The sequence below is a fragment of the Phascolarctos cinereus genome, unplaced genomic scaffold (assembly GCF_003287225.1).
Source record: "Phascolarctos cinereus isolate Bilbo 61053 unplaced genomic scaffold, phaCin_HiC Scaffold_4;HRSCAF=312, whole genome shotgun sequence".
Classification (NCBI taxonomy): domain Eukaryota; kingdom Metazoa; phylum Chordata; class Mammalia; order Diprotodontia; family Phascolarctidae; genus Phascolarctos; species Phascolarctos cinereus.
This window is the reverse complement of record NW_027555847.1, coordinates 464,585,737-464,605,838: the sequence shown is the minus strand read 5'-3', so window position 1 is coordinate 464,605,838 and position 20,102 is coordinate 464,585,737. Positions and strand designations below refer to the sequence as shown.

General features: G+C 35.5%; 1 protein-coding gene across 4 annotated transcripts in view; it reads right to left on the bottom strand.

The window, feature by feature from the left end:
* The window catches only part of ARFGEF1 (ARF guanine nucleotide exchange factor 1), a 157,921-nt gene that overhangs the window by 67,547 nt on the left and 70,272 nt on the right, over positions 1-20,102 (bottom strand). For all 4 annotated transcript variants that reach the window (XM_021002051.2, XM_021002050.2, XM_078153365.1 and 1 more), the window contains exons 10-17: positions 12,108-12,342; positions 6,559-6,658; positions 6,322-6,461; positions 6,094-6,202; positions 3,936-4,137; positions 1,074-1,185; positions 520-725; positions 352-436 (exon numbers count right to left, since the gene is read on the bottom strand). In XM_021002051.2, coding sequence (XP_020857710.1) covers positions 352-436; positions 520-725; positions 1,074-1,185; positions 3,936-4,137; positions 6,094-6,202; positions 6,322-6,461; positions 6,559-6,658; positions 12,108-12,342 — 1,189 coding nt within the window. The remainder of the gene's footprint in view (positions 1-351; positions 437-519; positions 726-1,073; positions 1,186-3,935; positions 4,138-6,093; positions 6,203-6,321; positions 6,462-6,558; positions 6,659-12,107; positions 12,343-20,102) is intronic.

Here is a 20,102-nt window from a genome sequence, read left to right as displayed (position 1 = left end):
CTCAATCATGAGTGCTTAAATTCACTACAGATTTTTTTGGATGAGAAACAAAGGTTAAAGAGAACAATCAGGAATGCAATGAGGAAATTCATTTTAAAAACAAATTGGTTTGGACAAAAATGTGAACAGCAAGAAAGAGAGCCATGAATTTTGCTATGTACTTATGGGGAAATTCCAGTTCTTATCCTCTGAACCAAAGACAAACTGGAATAGAACAGATCAGAACAAGAATTAAACAGAATAGTGATTTAAGCAGCTGATTTAAATAAGTCAAAATTTCATAGGATCACATTCAAAACTCCTTTTATTCTAAAATAATTACTGGAAAACTAACTTAGAAAAACAATATACCTGTGGGCTATGAAGATCTGTTGTCAACATGATAATTGAGTAAGCCAAAACATAGGCAGTATCTGCACTAGCAAAAAGGGTTTGTCTGAAAAATAATGAAGAACCACATTACAAATTTTAGTTGATTTTATAATTTTATGTAATTATAAATCACACTATCTTACTTACCCCTGGTTACATTCTAAGTATCTTGCAGCAAACTTTTCCATTAGCCGATCAATTTTCTGAGCCTCTCCTGGAAGACGAAATCCCTCCAAAAACATGCGGAGGGCTGAAACAAAGTCCTTTCCTGAAAAGTCATGTTGGTCCACATATGCATACATAACTTCTTTGTTAAATTTATCATTATCTCCCAGGAATTCACCCACCTGAGTCTAAAGTATAAACAAAAATAGAAGTTGGCACATTAAAACCATATGACATTTGTCACAGTTATTTCTAATGTTTATGTGTATATTTACAATAAAAGAAACACAAGTCCCACAAACTATTACAATCGAGCAAGAAAACAACAGCTAAACTACTATTCCAAAATAAAATATCAAGGGAAGCATTTTGAGGTTAAAAATCAAAATGATTAACTATATTTGGGTTATTTTAAAATTACATATAATTAACTGCAAAGGTTGGCATTTTAAAGCAGCTATAACATACTAAGTAAAATTTAATTTAAAACAAAGCTTCCTAAAACAAGTCAGAATGAAGTAAAATGTTTTTCTTACAGAATCTAATCGTTCCTCTTGATGTAAAAATTGAGCAATATCTTCAGGTGAAGTACCAAGCATCCCTTGCTCCTGCAGATACTGTATTCCTCTCTTTGGTTTCTTATTAAATCTGGATGATGTTAATGGCAATATGAACATTAAAAATAGAAAACCTTATGTATGCTTTGAAAAAATCTTAAGCTACAGTACATTATTTTTCTGAAGGAACTCAGCAAAACAAGAATGAAGTCACAATATTCAATAGTTATAATGTAAAGGATATTTTATTATACCACATCATTTCTACTCTTTTTATGGTAAATAGACTCAAAATGTTATACCAAAACCTCAAGCAGCATGTATAGGCTGATAATCATTACAACTAATACGGAAAATATGCTGAACAGTTTTTCTCCACATGCTATAGACCATTTTCTGGTCTATATCAAGAGGGAAACAATGTTGTTTGCCAGTAACCTTAAATTTTTGTTTATGAACTGTAATAAAGATTTACAATTTATCTAGCATTTTTAGAATAAAGTTTCCCTTGCCATTTAATTAATTTAAATTCTATTAATTTCACATAGCTATTGCCCTTTATTAACTAACAGCTTTTGGCTTATAAAGGAAAGACACTGAATTTATAAGATCTATTCTATCAACATGTTATTGTAGGTTGCTGTTGTTCAGTCATTTCAGTCATGTCTGCCTCTTCTGACTCCATTTGGGGTTTTCGTGGCAAAGACACTGGAGCGGTTTGCCATTCTCTTTTACAGCTCATTTTATAGATGAAAAAACTGAGACAAACAGGTTTAAGTGCCTGGCCCAAGGTCCATAGCTACTGAGTGTCTGAGGCTAGATTTAAACTCAAGTCTTCCTGATTCCAGACCCAGCACTCTGTTCACTATGATACAAAGCTGCCATACTGTAGGTTACCAAATTTATTCCCTGAAAAACCTGTGGAGGATTTTGCATTTTCATTTTACTACATCAAATTTATAGACTTTTCTTTACAAAAATATTTTCTTAATAGTAGCTACCAAAAAAAATTAAAAGCTGAACCATTAAAAAGAACTGCAGGGATTAGAACAAAAGGTGGCATATGTTGTGATTTTAGAAGTATAATGCCAAGCATTTATTTTTATTTTTTAAATAATATTCCACTTTCCCCCCAATTACAAGTAAAAACAATTTTCAACATTTATTGTTTTTTTAAGTTTTGAGTTCCAAATTCTCTCTCTTCCTCCCTTCCTTCCCCTCTTCCTGCTACAGTTAGCACTCTAATATATGTTACACATACGTAATCATGTAAAATATTTCCATCTTAGTCATTTTGTACGCCAGGGATTTTAAAAACAGTCCAGGTTAGCTTTCAGAATACCTTCCTCTCCCAATATAGCCCTCCTCCCTTCTTTCTTCATCCCCTAAACCATGAACATACCTGGCTATAGTATTAGCTGATAAAAAGTTTTTTATACTATACCTTACTTGGGGTATTTGTATTTTAACAGGGTCTTCTAAACTAGAAAGATTAAAATGAATTAGAAACTACTACATTCCTACATTCCGTAGCCTTATCTCTACAGTTTAGAACTCCGGAGAGAATAGGGGAAATAATCATTTTTAAAATCTCCAAATTTGATTTCTATGACTTTCCTACAAGAATAGGATTAGGCGCTTGGTATACTTTAGCTATGGTATTTCACACACTAACTAAAGGCCTTGGATGAAGAAATGATCCTAGAATTATCTTGCGTTATTCTATTAACCCACAAAGGATGGAACTTTAAAATTCTGGCAAAATAAATGTGTAGTTTTACAGTATAAAGACAGAAATATACTTATATGAGACTTTAAGAAGAAGATATATTCAATAATGAGTAAAAATAAAACCCTGGAAACCTTTGGGCTCACCCTACCTTTATAAAAACAGAAGGCAATGAAGATAAAATATCCCATCCCAAAAAGATTTTAAAGTCATACCCAGGAAAGAGTTGAAAGCATCTTCATTAAATAAAAATGTGAGTTATTTTTAGACTTGTAGTCAAAATCAGTAAGAGTTGGCTTTGAAATGCAAAAGTGTATTGTGAAACAAAGGGCACAGTAAATTGACAAAGTATATGGCTAGGACAGGCAGAGGTGTATGATGGAGGGCAAAATGGAATGAAACAGAAAAAAGGGGGGGAGAATCTGAAGAAAACAGGTATGTGTAAAAAGAATAAAAGCAACATGGTGAGTTCAAGATGGCAGAGTAGGGAGACTGGAACAACACAGGCAAGATAGAAGAGATAATGGGAAAGACTAGATTTCCTTGGGCCAAAGTCAGGTACACATACTAGCTTCACTGATGTGGGAGCTGGCCATAAGATCAATGCATTAAAACAATTTTAAACTAGAAATCAAAAGGGTGGGCTTATGACACAAATAGGGAAGAAATCTTAGGGACTATTTTTGGAAAGGGAGCAACAGCTAACATCTAGAAGGCACTCTTACATCCTTTAAAAAGTAAGCTTTCACTTTCATTCACAGTAATGTGTTTGAATACTTTATTACATGACTTAACTGAAAAATGTGAAAATGTACTAATAAATGACTGCAAGGTATATACAGTTTGTATCCCAGAATTCATTCACGTACTGAAATCATCTGTCTGTGTTCGAATACAGTACAGAAGGTACAGGAAACAAGGTACCACTGTAGTAGTCAGAGAAATAGCTGAGATCCAGACTAATTTCCCTTTTACCACTCCTGGGATGTTTAAGAAGAGGGAAGGTGGGATCATTCAACACATGCAGAATTCATAACTCCTCTAACTGAGGTACTGTGGACTATTCTTCCCAAAGACAATCAATAAGTTTTCATATCAAATTTGACACTTACAAATCTATTCCCTGTTCTATGATTTCTTTCTGTTGCTTTAGCACTTCAAATTGTTCTGGATTGTCAGTGCCAGACATCTGTGTACTATAGCTGCCAATTCCTGAAGATGCTGTAGAATCCAGAGAATTTAAGCTTCCATATCTGTTAATGGTCTCAGAGTGTTTGGTTTCATTTGTTTCTTGCTCTACAGGTTTTTCCTGACCTACAAAAAAGAACAAAACAGAAAAAACTGACAAAAATATGCTATGAAAACCTTTGAACTTTGTTACAATTTTTCCAACATCTTAACCACATGAGTCACAGGATGTTAAAGCTAAAGGGGACCATTTACAGATAAGCTAACACTCATACAGAAGTGAATCGACTAGCCCAAGGTCACATAAAAATCAGATGGTATCTGCTTGTTACAACATTAGCATGAGTTAAAAGTATCACTGTCATAATTACTACACCTCAAGTAATCACAGTTTTATAAAAAGTTGTTTCGAGGAAGAAATTACAAGTGTGCCCCATTTGAGAACATACAATATATAAACAGAATACAAAAATAAAGAAATTTCAAAGCAGACAAATTACTGTATTATAAAAGCATTATTTGCCTTATAAAAACAGTTCCACAAGAACTACTTAAAATATCAGACTTTCCTACTGACCCCAAAGGAGGCATTTATTGTTAAGATATGTGTAATTTGCACAAGCAAAATTTTAAGCAAGTTAATGCTCAATGGATCAACACAGAAAATGCTTCTGCCTTTTGCTTTATGCTGATAGGCTCAGTGACCCCACCATGGGAAGGAGATGCCCTTTAAGCAGGTGGACATGGGGGGGGGAGGAGATAAAGGGAAAAAAAAGGAGTCACAGACAGGAAGAATTTTTGGAAAGGGCTTCAGAGATCATATAGCCCAACTCCTACCTGAAGCTTGAATCTCCTCATATAATACCATTACCCCACTATATTTTTTAAACAGCTCTAATTACTTGGGAGTTCTACCACATAGTGAGCTGAAATCTGCCTCATTCTAATTTCCTCCCATTGAGTCCTAACCATGAGTCCTCAGATAGCTGGTCAAAATCAGTCTAATTACTCTTCCACATGACAGACATTCAGATATCTGTCCACTGACATGTCTCTGCAAACATTTTTTCTCCAGGCTAGATCTCCTTAGTTCCTTCAACTGATAGATTTAATCAAATGGTGTTAAGTACTTCAAAATCCTGCTCGATCTCTTCTACATAAACTCCAGACTGTCAATATCCCTCCTTAAATGTGGTATCCAAAACAAAACATAGTATTCCAGAAGTGGTCCGACCAAGGTAAAGTACAATAAGTATCACCTGTCCAGTTCTAAATCTAAACAATTTATTTCTACTGATGCAGTCCAAGATTAAATTACCTTGTTGGCTGCCACACGGCATTGTAAGCACATAAAATTCATATTTGTACATATTGTGATTTCTTTTGTTTGTTTGTTTCTTTTTTGCCTTTCTGGTGAGGCAATCAGGGTTAAGTGACTTGCCCAGGGTCACACAGCTAGTAAAGTGTCACATGTCTGAGGCCACATTTGAACTCAGGTCCTCTGGACTCCAAGGCTGGGGCTCTATCCACTGTGCCACTTAGCTGCCTCTACTGTGATTTCTTGAAGAGGGGATACAAGTTTTCCCAGAAGCAGAAATTTCCATAAATCTTTTAAGTTCTTGAAATCAATTTACTATAAAAATCATTTTATAAATGCAATATCAACTTTTGCTAATGCCATAACATTCACACTGGTATATTACACAAGTCAATGACTAATCTAAACAAAGTCAATTGGTCCACCCAAAGAAACCATTAGTGATATTTTGGATTATTAAAACTACCTAAAATGTCCCAAGCACTGCAATGTTTTTCCTAAGCTATAAAAATGTTTCCAAATTAACAAGGTAATCAAAGTATGAATGTAAGGGCAATTTAGGACAAATTAGTTTTGATAATTAGTTAGAAGATGTGTTAGCAGTTAATGATCAATCACACAAAGAAGTAATTAGTTGAATTGTTTCTCTCAACCTGGTTAAAGACAGATGCAATTTCACTGAAGTGGATTAACGGTAATTTCAACTACCCAGAAAATATTATTCAAAATACAAAAAAAAATAGCAACTTAAAATGTCACCTTACCAAGGGTTGTCTGAGAATTCGGATTCACGTACTGATCTTTACTCCATTCAACCATACACTTCAAAATTGACACTAAACATTCTAAACCCTTTTTCCGCAGGCTTAACTCCTATTAAAAAAAATAATAAACAAAAAAATTCCCTTAAAAAAAGCAATTTAAAAAATAAAAAGATAGACATCATTCCTTTGATATAGTTAAAATTTGTAAATATTTTTCAAAGTTCCTACCTGAACATTACTCATACCAAGTTCTTGACTGCCCCGTCCTTGGGCTATTTTTGATAAATCATTAACTAATCTTTCAAATATATTTGCTGCATTTAAGTCACAGTCATAGTTTACATAAATGTCTACTACACTCTGAGCATCTGTAAAAACATAACAGTGTTAATTTTAACAAGAAAATCCCAAAATATATTAATTTATTTGCAATTATTGGTAACATGCAAGAATTCTTTTTAATACCTGCACAAATCCTTGTTAGTGTCTGGATAACCATCCATTTGTGGTCAAATGAGCTGGTAGAGGTTTCCAATATATATAAGAAAATTTCTTTAAAAAATACCTAACAAGAATGACAAACATTTAGGAATTTAGTTTCTTCAAAAGGAGCCATTTCTTAAAAACAATGTTTTTGATATTTACATTCTACATTCTACTTCTGAATAAGCAGTATTAGATAACATATAAGGTAATTACAAACATGCAAAAGAAAAACAAAATTTCTACCTGTGATCATTAGGTTTCTATGTAGCCTCTAAGACAATGAAAAAAATGACAAAGAAAGGATCCTTAAATTGACATACTCCTCTAAGATAAGACTAATAAAGTAAGGTCCAGAAGATGCACACATGTGGAATGATAAAGGAAGACAAGGGTACTAGGAATGCACAACATAAAGTAGCTTTTAAACAGAGATACTTGGAATAATCAATGAAAAAGCATTTATTAAGCACCTACCTACTGCCAGGCACCATGCTAGGTGCTGGGGATATAAAGGTAAAAATGTCTCTGTCCTCAACGAACTTACAGTGTATTGGAAGAAACAACAGGTACATGCATAAATATATATAAAATATCTATAAAGTAATCACAAGGTAACTCCATATGGCACTAGCAGCTGAGGGGATCAAGAAAGACTTCATATTAGGAGGTAGTGCCTGACCTGAGCTCTGAGGAAAGCTAGGAAGCCTAAGAAGCAGAGGCGAGGAGGAACCAGGAATGGGGGGATATCAAGGCATGGACACAGAAGATGGAACGTCTAAGAGGAACACTAAGAAGTCCAATTTGACTGGACTGCAGAATACATGATGCTGAGTACCAAGTAATAAGCCTTGAAAGGTGGTTAGAAGCTAAGTTCTGAAGGACTTCAAAAGTGAGACAGAAGTGTGCATTTGTTCCTATAGACAACTGGAGGCCACTGCAACTTGAGTAAGAGAGTGAAATGATCAGACCTGGGTTTTAGGAATGTCACTTAGGAGAATGGATTAAGAAAAGACTTGAGGTAGCAAGAAAAAATAATAGGCCAGATGAGCAATGATGAGGGTCTGAACTAGGGTGGTGGCCACATGTGTTAAGATTAAGAGATATTTGTGAGAAACACAGAGACAGCAGAAAAAGAAGTCTTGGCAACTAGATAGATAAATAGGAGGAGGGAGATTAAGCAGTCAAGGATGTCTCTGAAGTTGCAGAAGAATCAAAATAGACCCCCAACGGCAATGAAAAGGCACAGAGTATGCATAGGCGGGTAGTAGTATATTACCAAAAATATTTTAATAAGTGACATGACATAAAATACATCAAGAATGCACATGACCAGAAAAAAAGGCGAGCTTGGTTATGTAGAAAGAATAAAGGATAACAGAACATCACACATACACAGATAAACATATACATGCACAAACATACACACACACACTGACAAAAGCCTCTAGTACATCAGGTAGGGATTTCACAGCAGATTTAGAAAGAAGGAATACTTAGAAAAAAATGCACACAATGGATTAGTTATTATCTGCACTGGTGAAGGAAATACTCATACCAAAAGTAACACATAAGTAATAGAAACATTTTTATCTCCATATAGTAGTAGATGATGTAATTCTCAAATGGAACACTAATTTCCTAAAAAGTTACTATTTAGAAAAAAGGAAAACTGCAAATCACCATGAACAGTGATATTACAGAATGTCCTACAATCTGTATCAAACTCTCACTTCAATTCATATAAATATGCTTCAAATAAAAAAGGTGTTGGCTGCCTTTTAACCAATTTTCAATTTTATAGGTAAGTGCTCCTAAAGTTCAAAATTAATCATAGACAACTTGACTGAGACTTAATATGCACAATAATTCTGGGATATATTTAAAGAAAATAAATTATAATTCAAAGGATCAATCATTTCTAAGCAACTTTTTTTAATTATGGAAAATCATCACACAACACAAATTTGAGTAAATAAATACCACAATCTTCTGGAGGGTAAGCACTGTATCATTACTTTCTTTATATACCCAGCTCCTAGCAGAGTGCCTTTCAAATAGTAGGCAATTAACAAATGTCTGTTGAATTGACATTACTGTTGTTTAATGAATAACAAACTGTGCTAACTAGTATAAAATTGTTTTCTGCAATAATGTTGGACTATTTCATCTATATATCAAAATTATTTTTTAAGAATTACAGAATAGCTGTGTTGGAACAGTCCACAGATCTAACTAAGCTTTACGTTAACAAGAATACCATCTTTCCATCTACAAAATCTTCAAAAAGTGATCATTCTGTCTCTACTACAGGGTAAAACCTACTACATCCCAAGGCAGTATGAGTAAAAGCCTTTGTCAGCCCCTCTAGCATTATTCAAACACGTAAAGGATCTCTGATTTGGTCTAAATAGAGAACTGCCTTCACCAAAGCTCCTACAGAGCCAGAGAGAAAGGTCAAATGAATGTGTACACAACACAGCCTTTAATTCAATAAAAATAAAATACTTGCTATGTGTGAGGCCCTAGGGCTAAAAGATAAAACAAATAAATAAACCAACCAACACAATCTGTAAGTAGCTCACATTCTGATGCAGCAATACAATAAATACAGATAAGTAAAATAAAAGATAAACTGAAGGAGAGGACTAACAAGTGGGGGAGGGTCATGAAAAGATTCTCAGAGTAAGCTGAACTTGATTCTAAAAGGAAGATTTTTAAAGGCAGGGAGTAAACTCCAGCGGAGCAGGGCATATATTCCAACATGGGGTATAGGTAGCCTGTGCAAAGGCATGGACACTGGTGATGCAGTTCCAAGCTAGCAGGACTAGTCGGTCAGTTTGGCTGGGATACAGACTGTGTAAGCATGAGAACTATGAATTAAATCTGGAAAGGTAGGTGGGAACCAGATAGTGGAAAGCTTTAAATACAAGACTTGAAGAGAGTTTTATTTTTACCCCATGAGCAACAGAAAGGCACTGAAAGTTTCTGAATAGGAACGAGATATGGTCACACCTGAGCTATAGAAATATTAATCTGGCAGCTGTGTTAAGGATGGATTGTAAAGGGCATAGACTGGAAGCAGGGAGAACAATAAAGAAACTATTACTAAAGTCAAGGTAAGAAGTGATGAGTATCTGAACTAGGGTAACTGGCCATTTGAGTAGAGAGAAGGGAAACGATGTTATGTTATCTATTAAGGATTAAAATCAAAGATTTTATCCTGTAAATTCTGTAGAGAACTGATAAAATGTACACCTTAAAGGTCAAATTAAAACAGGCACAGTTGGCAACAAAACACAGCTCTAAACATCCAGAAATAATGCTCTTATTTTCAACTACCCATTATAAAATAATGAAGTAATGAGCCTTAAAAACAGTAATTAATGCCAGTTTTGCTCACCATCTCCTTTTGACAGACATATAGGAAGTCTGCAAACCAGTTAACATAGAGGATGCTAGAAAACAATTTCTCTGAAAGTTTCCTGTCAAAAAAAGCCTAAAATATCCCGTAGCACACTTTAAATAGAGAGTACTTACTCTACTCATATCCACAATAATGTACTAAATCCAAATTCATTGCAGAATATTTAGAATTAAACTTTAATTTTTTCCCTACCACTAAAAAATTATTGAAAAATATGATCTCAATGTTTAAGTGATCAACTATTAAGTTATAACTTGATCTGTTCATTAATAATGAACTAAATAGACAACAATTACAGAACAAAAAAAGACTCATGCATGTACACTAATATTAAGCGTTATTTAATGATAGAGAAAAGGGAGCTTGACTTTGAGACAACATACAAGTACCACACCTTGATACCAGACAGCAGCCTAAGTGATACTTCTAAAGCACAGGTGTGACCAAGTCATTCTCCTATTTGATAAACTGAAGTAGCTCCCTATTTCCTCTAGGGTCAAATAAAAACTCTTCTTTTTGACACTGCAAGGCCATCACCATTTCGTTCCAACCTACTTTATCAAGCTTACACATTTTATTCTTTTTGATGCACTTCAAAGTTCAGCCAAACCAGCCATTGTTGTTTCAGATTCTCTCCCATGTCTGCAATGCACCATATCCTCATCTCTGCTTAAGAATACCTAAGTTCTTGCAAAGCTCGATGGCTGCTTTTTACATGACACCTTTCCTGATTTTCTCCCCACCATATAGATGGGCATGCTTTCTTACGTACTAGAATGTAAGCTCTGGGAAGGCACAGACTCTCATTTCTGTGTTTGAATCTACACAATCATAGGCCCTGGCACAAAGTAAGCATTTAATAAATGCTTGCCAGCTGATTAAAAGACAAATAAGCTAGAAGCAAGCAAAGTTCTCTTTTAGAAAAATGAGATAGTTTTAATGCTTGTTTTGAAAATGCAAATTTGTTACAATGTGATTGACATATTAGGGAACAATCTGAGTAGCCCATCCACATTTGATGTGGTCTTCAGATAAGCCCCCTTCTACCACTTCACAGTAACTCCCAAGGTACAGCCCTTCTGATGCCCACCTCCCAAGTCCTCAGGTCTTTTTCAAGATAAAGTGCTATATTTATTGCATATATCTTCTGGTACAGCAGGAGCCGTGGGCAGAGAAGGGCTGTTTTACACATGTACTTCCACCTTCCCCCCATCTCCACCTTGGCTGCGGCCAGAACTCTTGTCATGGAGTTACAACTTTGCCATAGGAATCTGGCTGCAGGCCAAGCTGCAGCCCAGTGAGGCAGAATGCCACCATTATTTATTATATTTATAGATCTCTCATATATTTTAATGTGTATAAAACTGTGCTACCAGTTATCTTTTGTTTTTTAATGCATCATTGACAAAGTTTCTGTGTTCTGTCCCAACCTATTTTACCCATAAGCCTTGTGGTTTTTACAGAGCAATTTTGCATAGGTCAACGATTTTTAGGAATGCACATGTCATATTATAGCACAACTCACTGCATTGGTCGTGAAAATAAATTAAGGACTAGTACACTAGATATTATAACAACAAATCTGAAAACTAAAAAAAACAAAACAAAATTGAAAGATTTCCTGATAGTTTACATTTTGATCTATGAATAAAATTTAAATATATCATTGATATTATTTTTCCCTGTATAAAAACTATGTGTGTTAAAGGTGGGGAATAGGAAGAGAATAAGAACAGCGGAGTGAAACTCAAGCTACTTTTATAAACAATTTTAAGAATTACTAGGGATTATAGCACAATTAAGATTTTTCTTTTAGGACAAACAAATTTACTATACAGTCGTTCAAAGTTGCAAAATGATTTTACTAATCATTGTCATATATAAAATATATATATAAAAATATATATGTGTATACATACATAGACACACACATGCACATATAATAAGAAAAGTAACAACTTGCACATACAAAAATTTGTCAATAGTTCTATTTTTAAAAAGTCAATACTGCTAAAAGTGAGCAGCCACACAATGTACTCTTAAGATGTAACATGTATATGTTAGTAAACAGCAAGTTCAACCAAGACTTATTTGCAAAGCATACCTCAATCTGCATCTTCAGATGTGTCTTGAAGTTTGACAACAAGGTAAGAAATATAGAAAGAGAAAGCTCAAAAACCTCTGGAACAGATGAAACTCCATTTTTAGAGAGTGCAACACAAAGATACTGCTTAATAGCATTAATGAACATCTCGTTAGTTCTGAAAACAGGTCCTGCATTCTGTAGAATGGACAGAAGCAACTGCAATGAAAGGATCTTGGATCGCAATTCATGAGACCTGAAATGTAAAGCAAAATGCACACTAGGTGACAAAATTGATCACAACTGTCTTGCAATGACTGTTGAATTGGAATGGTTTTTTCTACAGATATTTCCTGGTTTTATACAATTGTACAAACTTTCAAAATGGAGAAAAACAAACACAAATATTAAGTGTCATTCTATCTAAAAAGAAAAGGATTTAAAGACATATCCTTCCAAGTTAGTTTTGAAAGCCCACAATAAAAACAAATTACTATATGAAAGTGATTTTGAGTTTCTCAAGTTGAATGTGACAGAAAATAGTTTTAACATTATTTTCTATAGAGAAGATATTAACAAACCACTATCTTCATGCTCATTGATCTTTGCAGAATTTTACACTTCTTGATACTCTAATTCCTTTGTTTTTAAATTTATCCATCTTTTGTCTGCACTGGCTTCTCTTCTAGACCCTTTAAGATAGGTGAGGGATATATCCTTGGGCTTCTTCTTTTCCATCAATCTCTTCTCAATTTCATACATTTCAAGCTGGAAGGACCTTGGAGGGACAACTAGTAAATACCTTCTTTTTAAGATGCAGAAACTAAGGCCCAGAAAGGTCAAGTGACTCAAATAATTACCTAAAGGCAGATGACTCACAAATCTGTACCCTCTGTCTTGATCTCTCTTCTGTACTCCACACCTTTATCTCCAAATGCCTACAAAGTGTCCCTTCCTAGAAGACTAACCAGTCAGTCAAACTCAAAAAGTCCATATTTTGCATATCTTTCAAACTAAACACTGTACCTCTGCTGCATAACTATTAATCGACCCCATCTTCCATGTTTGGAAGAAACCTTGATGTTGTCCCTGAGCTATCTGCTCCATTCCCTCATATATAATTTCCAAGGCGTGTAGGTTCTGTGTTCATAATAATTCTTACTTACATACTGGGAGTGACTCCATTCATCTAGGCCCCACTTTCCTCATTTCTAAAATAAAAGACGTGAACTAGATGACCTATAAAGTCCTTTTTTGCTTCTATGTTCCCATAACCCCAACTTCCCTATTTCTACTGTCACTGACTAATTATAGGTACTTATTACCATCCACCTACTACTGGAGTAGGTACACAACTAAGTTTTCTAGCTTCTACTCTTTCCAACATTCAATCTAATCATTACACTAATGGAAGACTCATCATCCTTACACATACATAGATCTACTTGCAACTTATGTGACTCTTAAGAAAAGTTCAAACACTTTAACTTAATAATGAAGGTCCATCACCATCTAGTATCAGCCCACCTTTTCACCTTTATAATGAAACAACTTCCTTCCATATAATTTATGATCCAACCAAAAAAGATTGTTTGCCATTTGCCATACATGTCTTGTTTCTGTGTCTTTTTGGGAACTTTTTCCTGTGCCTTACATTAATTCCTTTCACTTCTCTGATTAATTCCTTATTTGCACTCTTTAAAATATAACTTAAATGACATCTCTTCCAAAAAGGAAACTTTCTTTGGTCTTCTAGGTCTAAATGAGCAGTTTATCCACAGACCTTGCATAATACTTTGGTCATACCATATATTCTATTATTGACTCTCATCTCCAAACTGTTTGGACCTGCTGACCTAGCTGGACCAATACCCCTCCAACATTTGTCATTTTCCTCTTTTACCATTTTTGCCAGGCTTATAAGTTGGAACCTTGAAGTCATTTTAATTTGCATTTCTCTAATTATTAGTGATTCAGAACATTTTTTTCAAATGACTGTTGATAATTTGGATATCTTTACTTGAAAACTACCTCCTTATAGCCTTTGACCATTTGAGGAATTACTCTTAGCATTATAAATCTGAATCAGTCAGTCCCTTAGATATCTGAGATGTAAAATTTTTATTAGGGAAATCTGTTACAAAGATTTTTTTCCCTAGTTATCTGCTTCCCTTCTGATTTTTTTTTTTGGCTTTTTGGTGAGGCAATCAGGGTTAAGTGACTTGTGCAGGGTCACACAGCTAGTAAGTGTCAAGGGTCTCAGGTTGCATTTGAAGTCGGGTTCTCCTGACTTCCAAGGCCAGAGCTCTATCCATTGCGCCACCTAGCTGCCCCCCTTCTGATTTTTACTACATTAGATTTGTGCATATTTTAATTCAATATAATAAAAATTGTCCAGTTTACCTTTTGTGAACCTCTCTATCACATAGCTATCACTCTTCCCCAATCCATAGATTTGAAAGACAGTTTCCTCCTTGCTTCTCTAATTTATTTACAATGCAATTTTACACACACACACACACACACACACACACACACACACACACACAAAGAGTATCCATCTGGAACTTATCATCGTGCATGGTGTGAGCTATTTGTCTAAATCTAATTTCTTCTAGACTTCTGTCCCAGTTTTCAATTGTTTATTTCAGTGAGTGCTTCCTCCAGTAAGTAGGGTCCTTTCAATAGATTATAATCTTGAAGAAGACTCCTGCTGTTATATAAGCTCTGTACCACCTCTAAACCCGAGAGTAGAGGTATCAAAGTTGTGATCCATGTGTGAGCTGAAACAGAATAAAATGTAACTGGGAAATATTTAACAAAATAAATAAAAATACAATAGAACACAGATAATGTTAAGATGTGGCTTTCTAAGTCAATATATGGCCAGCACAAAGCATTATAAAGGTATTGTTTAATGGGAGTTGGTCCCTGTTTCTGTTGAGTTTGACACCACTGCCCTAGAGAACAGTACTCAGAACACCAGAGGACATTAATCATTGTTTGCTAAAACTAATCAAAAGCTTTTGGTTATTCTAGCAATCTACTAGTTTTGTCAAATCCCAATCACAATACTTTTCACTGACAACTATTTTTAATTTATTTGATGTTTTTCTCTTTAATTTTAAATAAAGCCAGCCATGGACACTTTTAGAGTATATAAACATTATTATTTTTGTCTACAAATGCGTTATACTATTCTACATACACATACACGCATGCACACACACATGCACATGCATACATACTCCTGTGTACCCACACTTACATGTGTATGACCTGATAAAGAATGTTTTTCCTGGGTTTAATTTTTCAGGGTGAGGTAGTATAATAGTATTTAGCCAGAAAACCCAAGTTCAAGTGCTACTTCTGACACATACCAGCTGTTTGACCTTGACAACCTTTCAATGTCTGCAAAGAATTCACTAAGAAAATTTTTAGGAGTTTACTTCTCAGGAATTCCCTATGCTGATGAAATCACACATTTAGACCCCAACTCCTCTGCAATTTCCTCCCCCCCCAAAGTCAGTGTGGCATAGAAGTAAAACCATTAGGCTGGGACTGGGGAGACGGGGGTTCTAGTCTCAATTTTATCACTACCTTGTGGTGTGACTTTGAACAAGCCAATCATTATCTACGGGGCTCCATGTCATCTGTAAAATGAGAATCATAATACTTAATAATATTTACTTCACAGAATTATAAAGAGCTCTGTGAACTTTAAAAATGCTGTACACATTAATTATTATTTGTAAAATGAGGGAGTTAAACTAGATAATCTCAAAAGTCCTTTCTGATTATTTCAGATTGTTTTATAAATGATTATTTAAGATTATTCTGGATTTCTGACTTGTTTTCAGTCTTCTGATAATTTCTGGTACTTCTATTTTCAGATATTCAAAACGTATTTTCCTTCTGATAAAACATATATTAAAGTTGTTAGCAATTTTCAAAAAACACAACAAAACTACAGCAATCAAGTCTAGGCATTATTCCAACTGTGGAATCAATTTAAGTATGCTAGTAGCTGGTTCTTTTTATCCTAAATGTTGCATTTAATACAATTCATATAGTATAGGGGAACTTAATGTTCCTAATTTCCACAGTATCAGCTTCACAAATAAAGTTCAAAATAATTCAGAGACCTCAGTTATCAATATAATGTTTCATTCCGCAAAATTGGATATAACATAGAACATTGCTTACCAATACAAGCAGGGGTCATTATTACATGGAGTAATGATTATAAGATAGAGATTGTCTATAAGAACACCTTCCTTGATGCTCTCCAACCCCTACCCCAACCCTGTTGGAAACTACGTTCTCCCTTGGACCTCACATGGTACTGTTTGCAGCTGTCTAATGCATTTAGCATGTGATATAATCACTGATTCTTTCTTAGGGGCTGCTGGGTAGTGCAACAGATAAGCATGCTAGGCCTGGAGTCAGAAAGACTCTTCTTTATGAGTTTAAATCTAGCCTCAAACACATACTAGCTGTATCACTCTAGGCAAATCACTTAACCCTGTTTGCTTCAGTTCCTCATCTGTAAAATGACCTGGAGAATGAAATGGCAAACATTTCAATATCTTTGCCAAGAAAACACCAAATGAGGTCACAAAGAGTAGGACTCAACTGATGATGACTGAACAACAGAAGTATCACTGGTATCTGTGTTTGTGTCTTACAACAATAACAATAAAAACAGCTAACACTGGTATGACACTTTGAGCACTTTGCACTGTGCTTTATACATGTGATATCATTTTATCCTCATAACAAACTATAAATTCCTTCAAGGAAGGGAACAGTGTCTCATATAAACTCTATCTCCTTAGCACCCAGAACAACTTGGCCTGGATAAAGTAAGCACTTAATCAATCTTTCACATGTAGTACTATATAAGACCAAGAAAATAAGCATAAAGTACATGTCCTTTGCAACACAGTAGTTTGATGGGACCTGGCAAAAGCAGTAAAAGGTAAACTGCTACATGCTCCTTGTACACAAGAACATGTATTAAAAAAGTGGTATCACCCAAAGTATCCAGCATACTACATTTACAGCAAACACTCAACAAACAGTTGTTAACTTCTGGATATGCTACATATGTCAAAGAAAGTCTCATATAAAAGTCTGCTATATATATTACAGTTGGTCCCAAAGATGAATTTTAATTCGGAACCCAAGTACCAATATAAAAGAGTTCCAATATGCTGCAATGGTTTAGATAGGATGTTAATTTAAAAATTAATACATCTGTAGTTATTTCAAATCTTCCCCTCTTTTCTCAGACCTCCTAATAATAACTAAATTTATATTGCACCTACTCTATGCCAGGCACTGTGCTAATCGCACTTACCCTATTGTTGTGAAAGTACACTGCTGTCCTTCTCAGTAATGTTTCCCTGCTCAACCAATTGCTTCAAAAAAACTACTTTTTTTTCTTTCAGAGACTAGAAGCAGAATTTTAAATCACTTTCTATAACAAAGCTTAGTCGTGTATATCCTTTTATGTAATTTTTTAAAACAAAGCTTAATCTAATAGCTGGCTGTTATCCTTTCTCAAAGAGGACCAAAATGATATCACTATGTTGGGGGTCAAGGTATAATGTGTCTGACCGTGGCTGATGAAAACAATACAAGCTTGGAAGGTTCTACCACAGGTCGAGTACAAATAGTCCATATGAATATGTGGAGTGGAGATGTCTCTAAATTTGTGTATCTAACATTTCTTTTGAGTTATTGCAATTGTGCTCATAGAGCAGTGCCTTCTTTGACGTAAGCACATCATGCTAGACAGTCCTGTGCCAGCATCTCCCACCTCTCACAGTCAATACCAGAGTCCTTCAGAGAGATCTTGAGAGTGTCCTTTTATCTCTTCTTTTGGCCCCCATGTGAATGCTTGCTTTGTGTGAATTCTCCATAAAACAGTCTTTCAGGCAAACTGTGTTTGACATTTGAACAATGTGGGCAGCCCAACAGAGTTGTGCTCTCTGAAGTGGGGTCTATATACTCTGCAGTTCAGATCAAGAAACCACCTCAGTGTCCAGTACCTTATCCTGCCAGGTGATCTTCAGAATCTTCCTAAGACAATTCAAATAGAAGTGATTCGGTTTCCTGGAATGGTGCTGGTATACTGTCCTGGTTTCATAGACATACAGCAATGAAATCAGCACAATATCTCTGTGGATCTTCAACTTGGTAGGCAGTCTAATACCGATTTTCTCCCAAACTTTCCTTCTGAGCCTCCAAAACACACCGAACTAGCTCTAGCAATACATGTATCAACCTTATCATCTATCCCTGGAAAGTATATTGCCAAGGTAAGTGAACTTATCCACAACATTTAAAATTTCCCCATTTGCTATAACCAATGGTTCCATGGTATGGTGCTGACTAGGGGAGAACTTCTGTTTTCTTGGTGTTGTTAGGCCAAAATTAGCACAAGCAGCAGAAAATTGATTCATATTTTGTTACATCTCAGCCTCAGAGGCTGCACTGAGTGCATAATCATCTGCAAACAAAGTCATGTACCATCTCTCTCTCCACTTTAGTCTTGGCTTCTAGACTTTTCAAGTTAAACAACTTATTGTCAATACAATAGCTGATCTTGATGCCATTTTCACTCTCATTGAAGGTGTCTGACAACATTGCTAAAAATATCATGCTAAAAATCATGGGAACAAGCACACAACCCTGCTTCACTCCCATGGTGACTGGGAAAGCTCGAGAGCATTGTCCATTATCCAGAACCTGTGCAAACATGCTGTTATGAAATTGGCATAAAATACTGATGGACTTCTCTGGGCAACCCAATTTTGCCATGATTTTCCACAAGCCCTCATGACTGACAATATCAAAGGCCTTGGTCAGATAGATGAAGACTGTGTATAAACCTCTGTTCTGCTTCCTGACTTCAGGTTCAACACTCTATCCACTGTGCTGCTTAGCTGCTTCAACTAGATAATGATGAATTCAAGATGCCTACAAAGCATACAGATAGAGACGCATTCTGAGGAATTGGTGATTAGTACTAAAGGTAAGGACAAAGATGAAATAGGGGTATGCAAATTTGGGAATCATCTGCATAGAGCTGACCACTGAACCTACAGGAGCTAATGAGATCACTAAGAGAGAATGAGTGAAAAAGAGGGCCAAGGACAGAGCCCTAGGGAAGACTCTGGCAACACATAAATAATGATACAGCAAAAGAGACTGCAAAGAATCCATCACACAAGTAGGAAAAGACGTATAACAAAACATTATTAAAAAAACAAAAAACAGGAAGAGATAGCCAGAAGAAGGGAGAAGGAATTCCCTTTTCTCTGTTCTTTCTTGCATCATTCAGATGCCTTCTGCTACTACCTCTTTCTTCACCCCTACATGACATGAAGAGATAGCCTTTCTCCTTGCCAAGGCAATTCCTTGCACAAGCAATCCTATTCCACCCAACTTCTCCAGCAAACTCTTACCTCTATTATACCCACTCTCCCCCTACAATCACTCCTTGTCTACTGGCTGCTTCCCTACTGCCCACAAATATGACCATGTGTTCCCTATATACTCAAAAGTCCTCAACTGATCCATCCATCCCCTCTAGCTATCATCCCATATCTCTTCTCCCTCCCTTTTGTGGCTAAACTCCTTGAGACAGCCATCTATAATGAGTGCTTTTACTTCCTTTATTCTCACTCTCTTGTTAACTCTTTGAAGTCTGGCTTCTGACCCTCATCATTCAACCAAAACTGCTCTTCCAGAGTTTGTAATTATTTCTTAATTGCCAAATCTAACAGCCTTTTATCAATCTTTATCCTCCTCTAACCTCTTTTCAGCCTTTTAGCCCTGTCAATCATCCTCTTCTTGATACTTTTCAGGTTTTCATGATACTGCTCTCTCCTGGTTCTCTTCCTACCTGTTTTACTATTGCTTCTCAGTCTCCTTTGCTGGATTTTTATCCATGTTGTTGTTGCTAAAAGTACTAGGTAATCCCCAAAGCTCTATCTTGGACCTTCT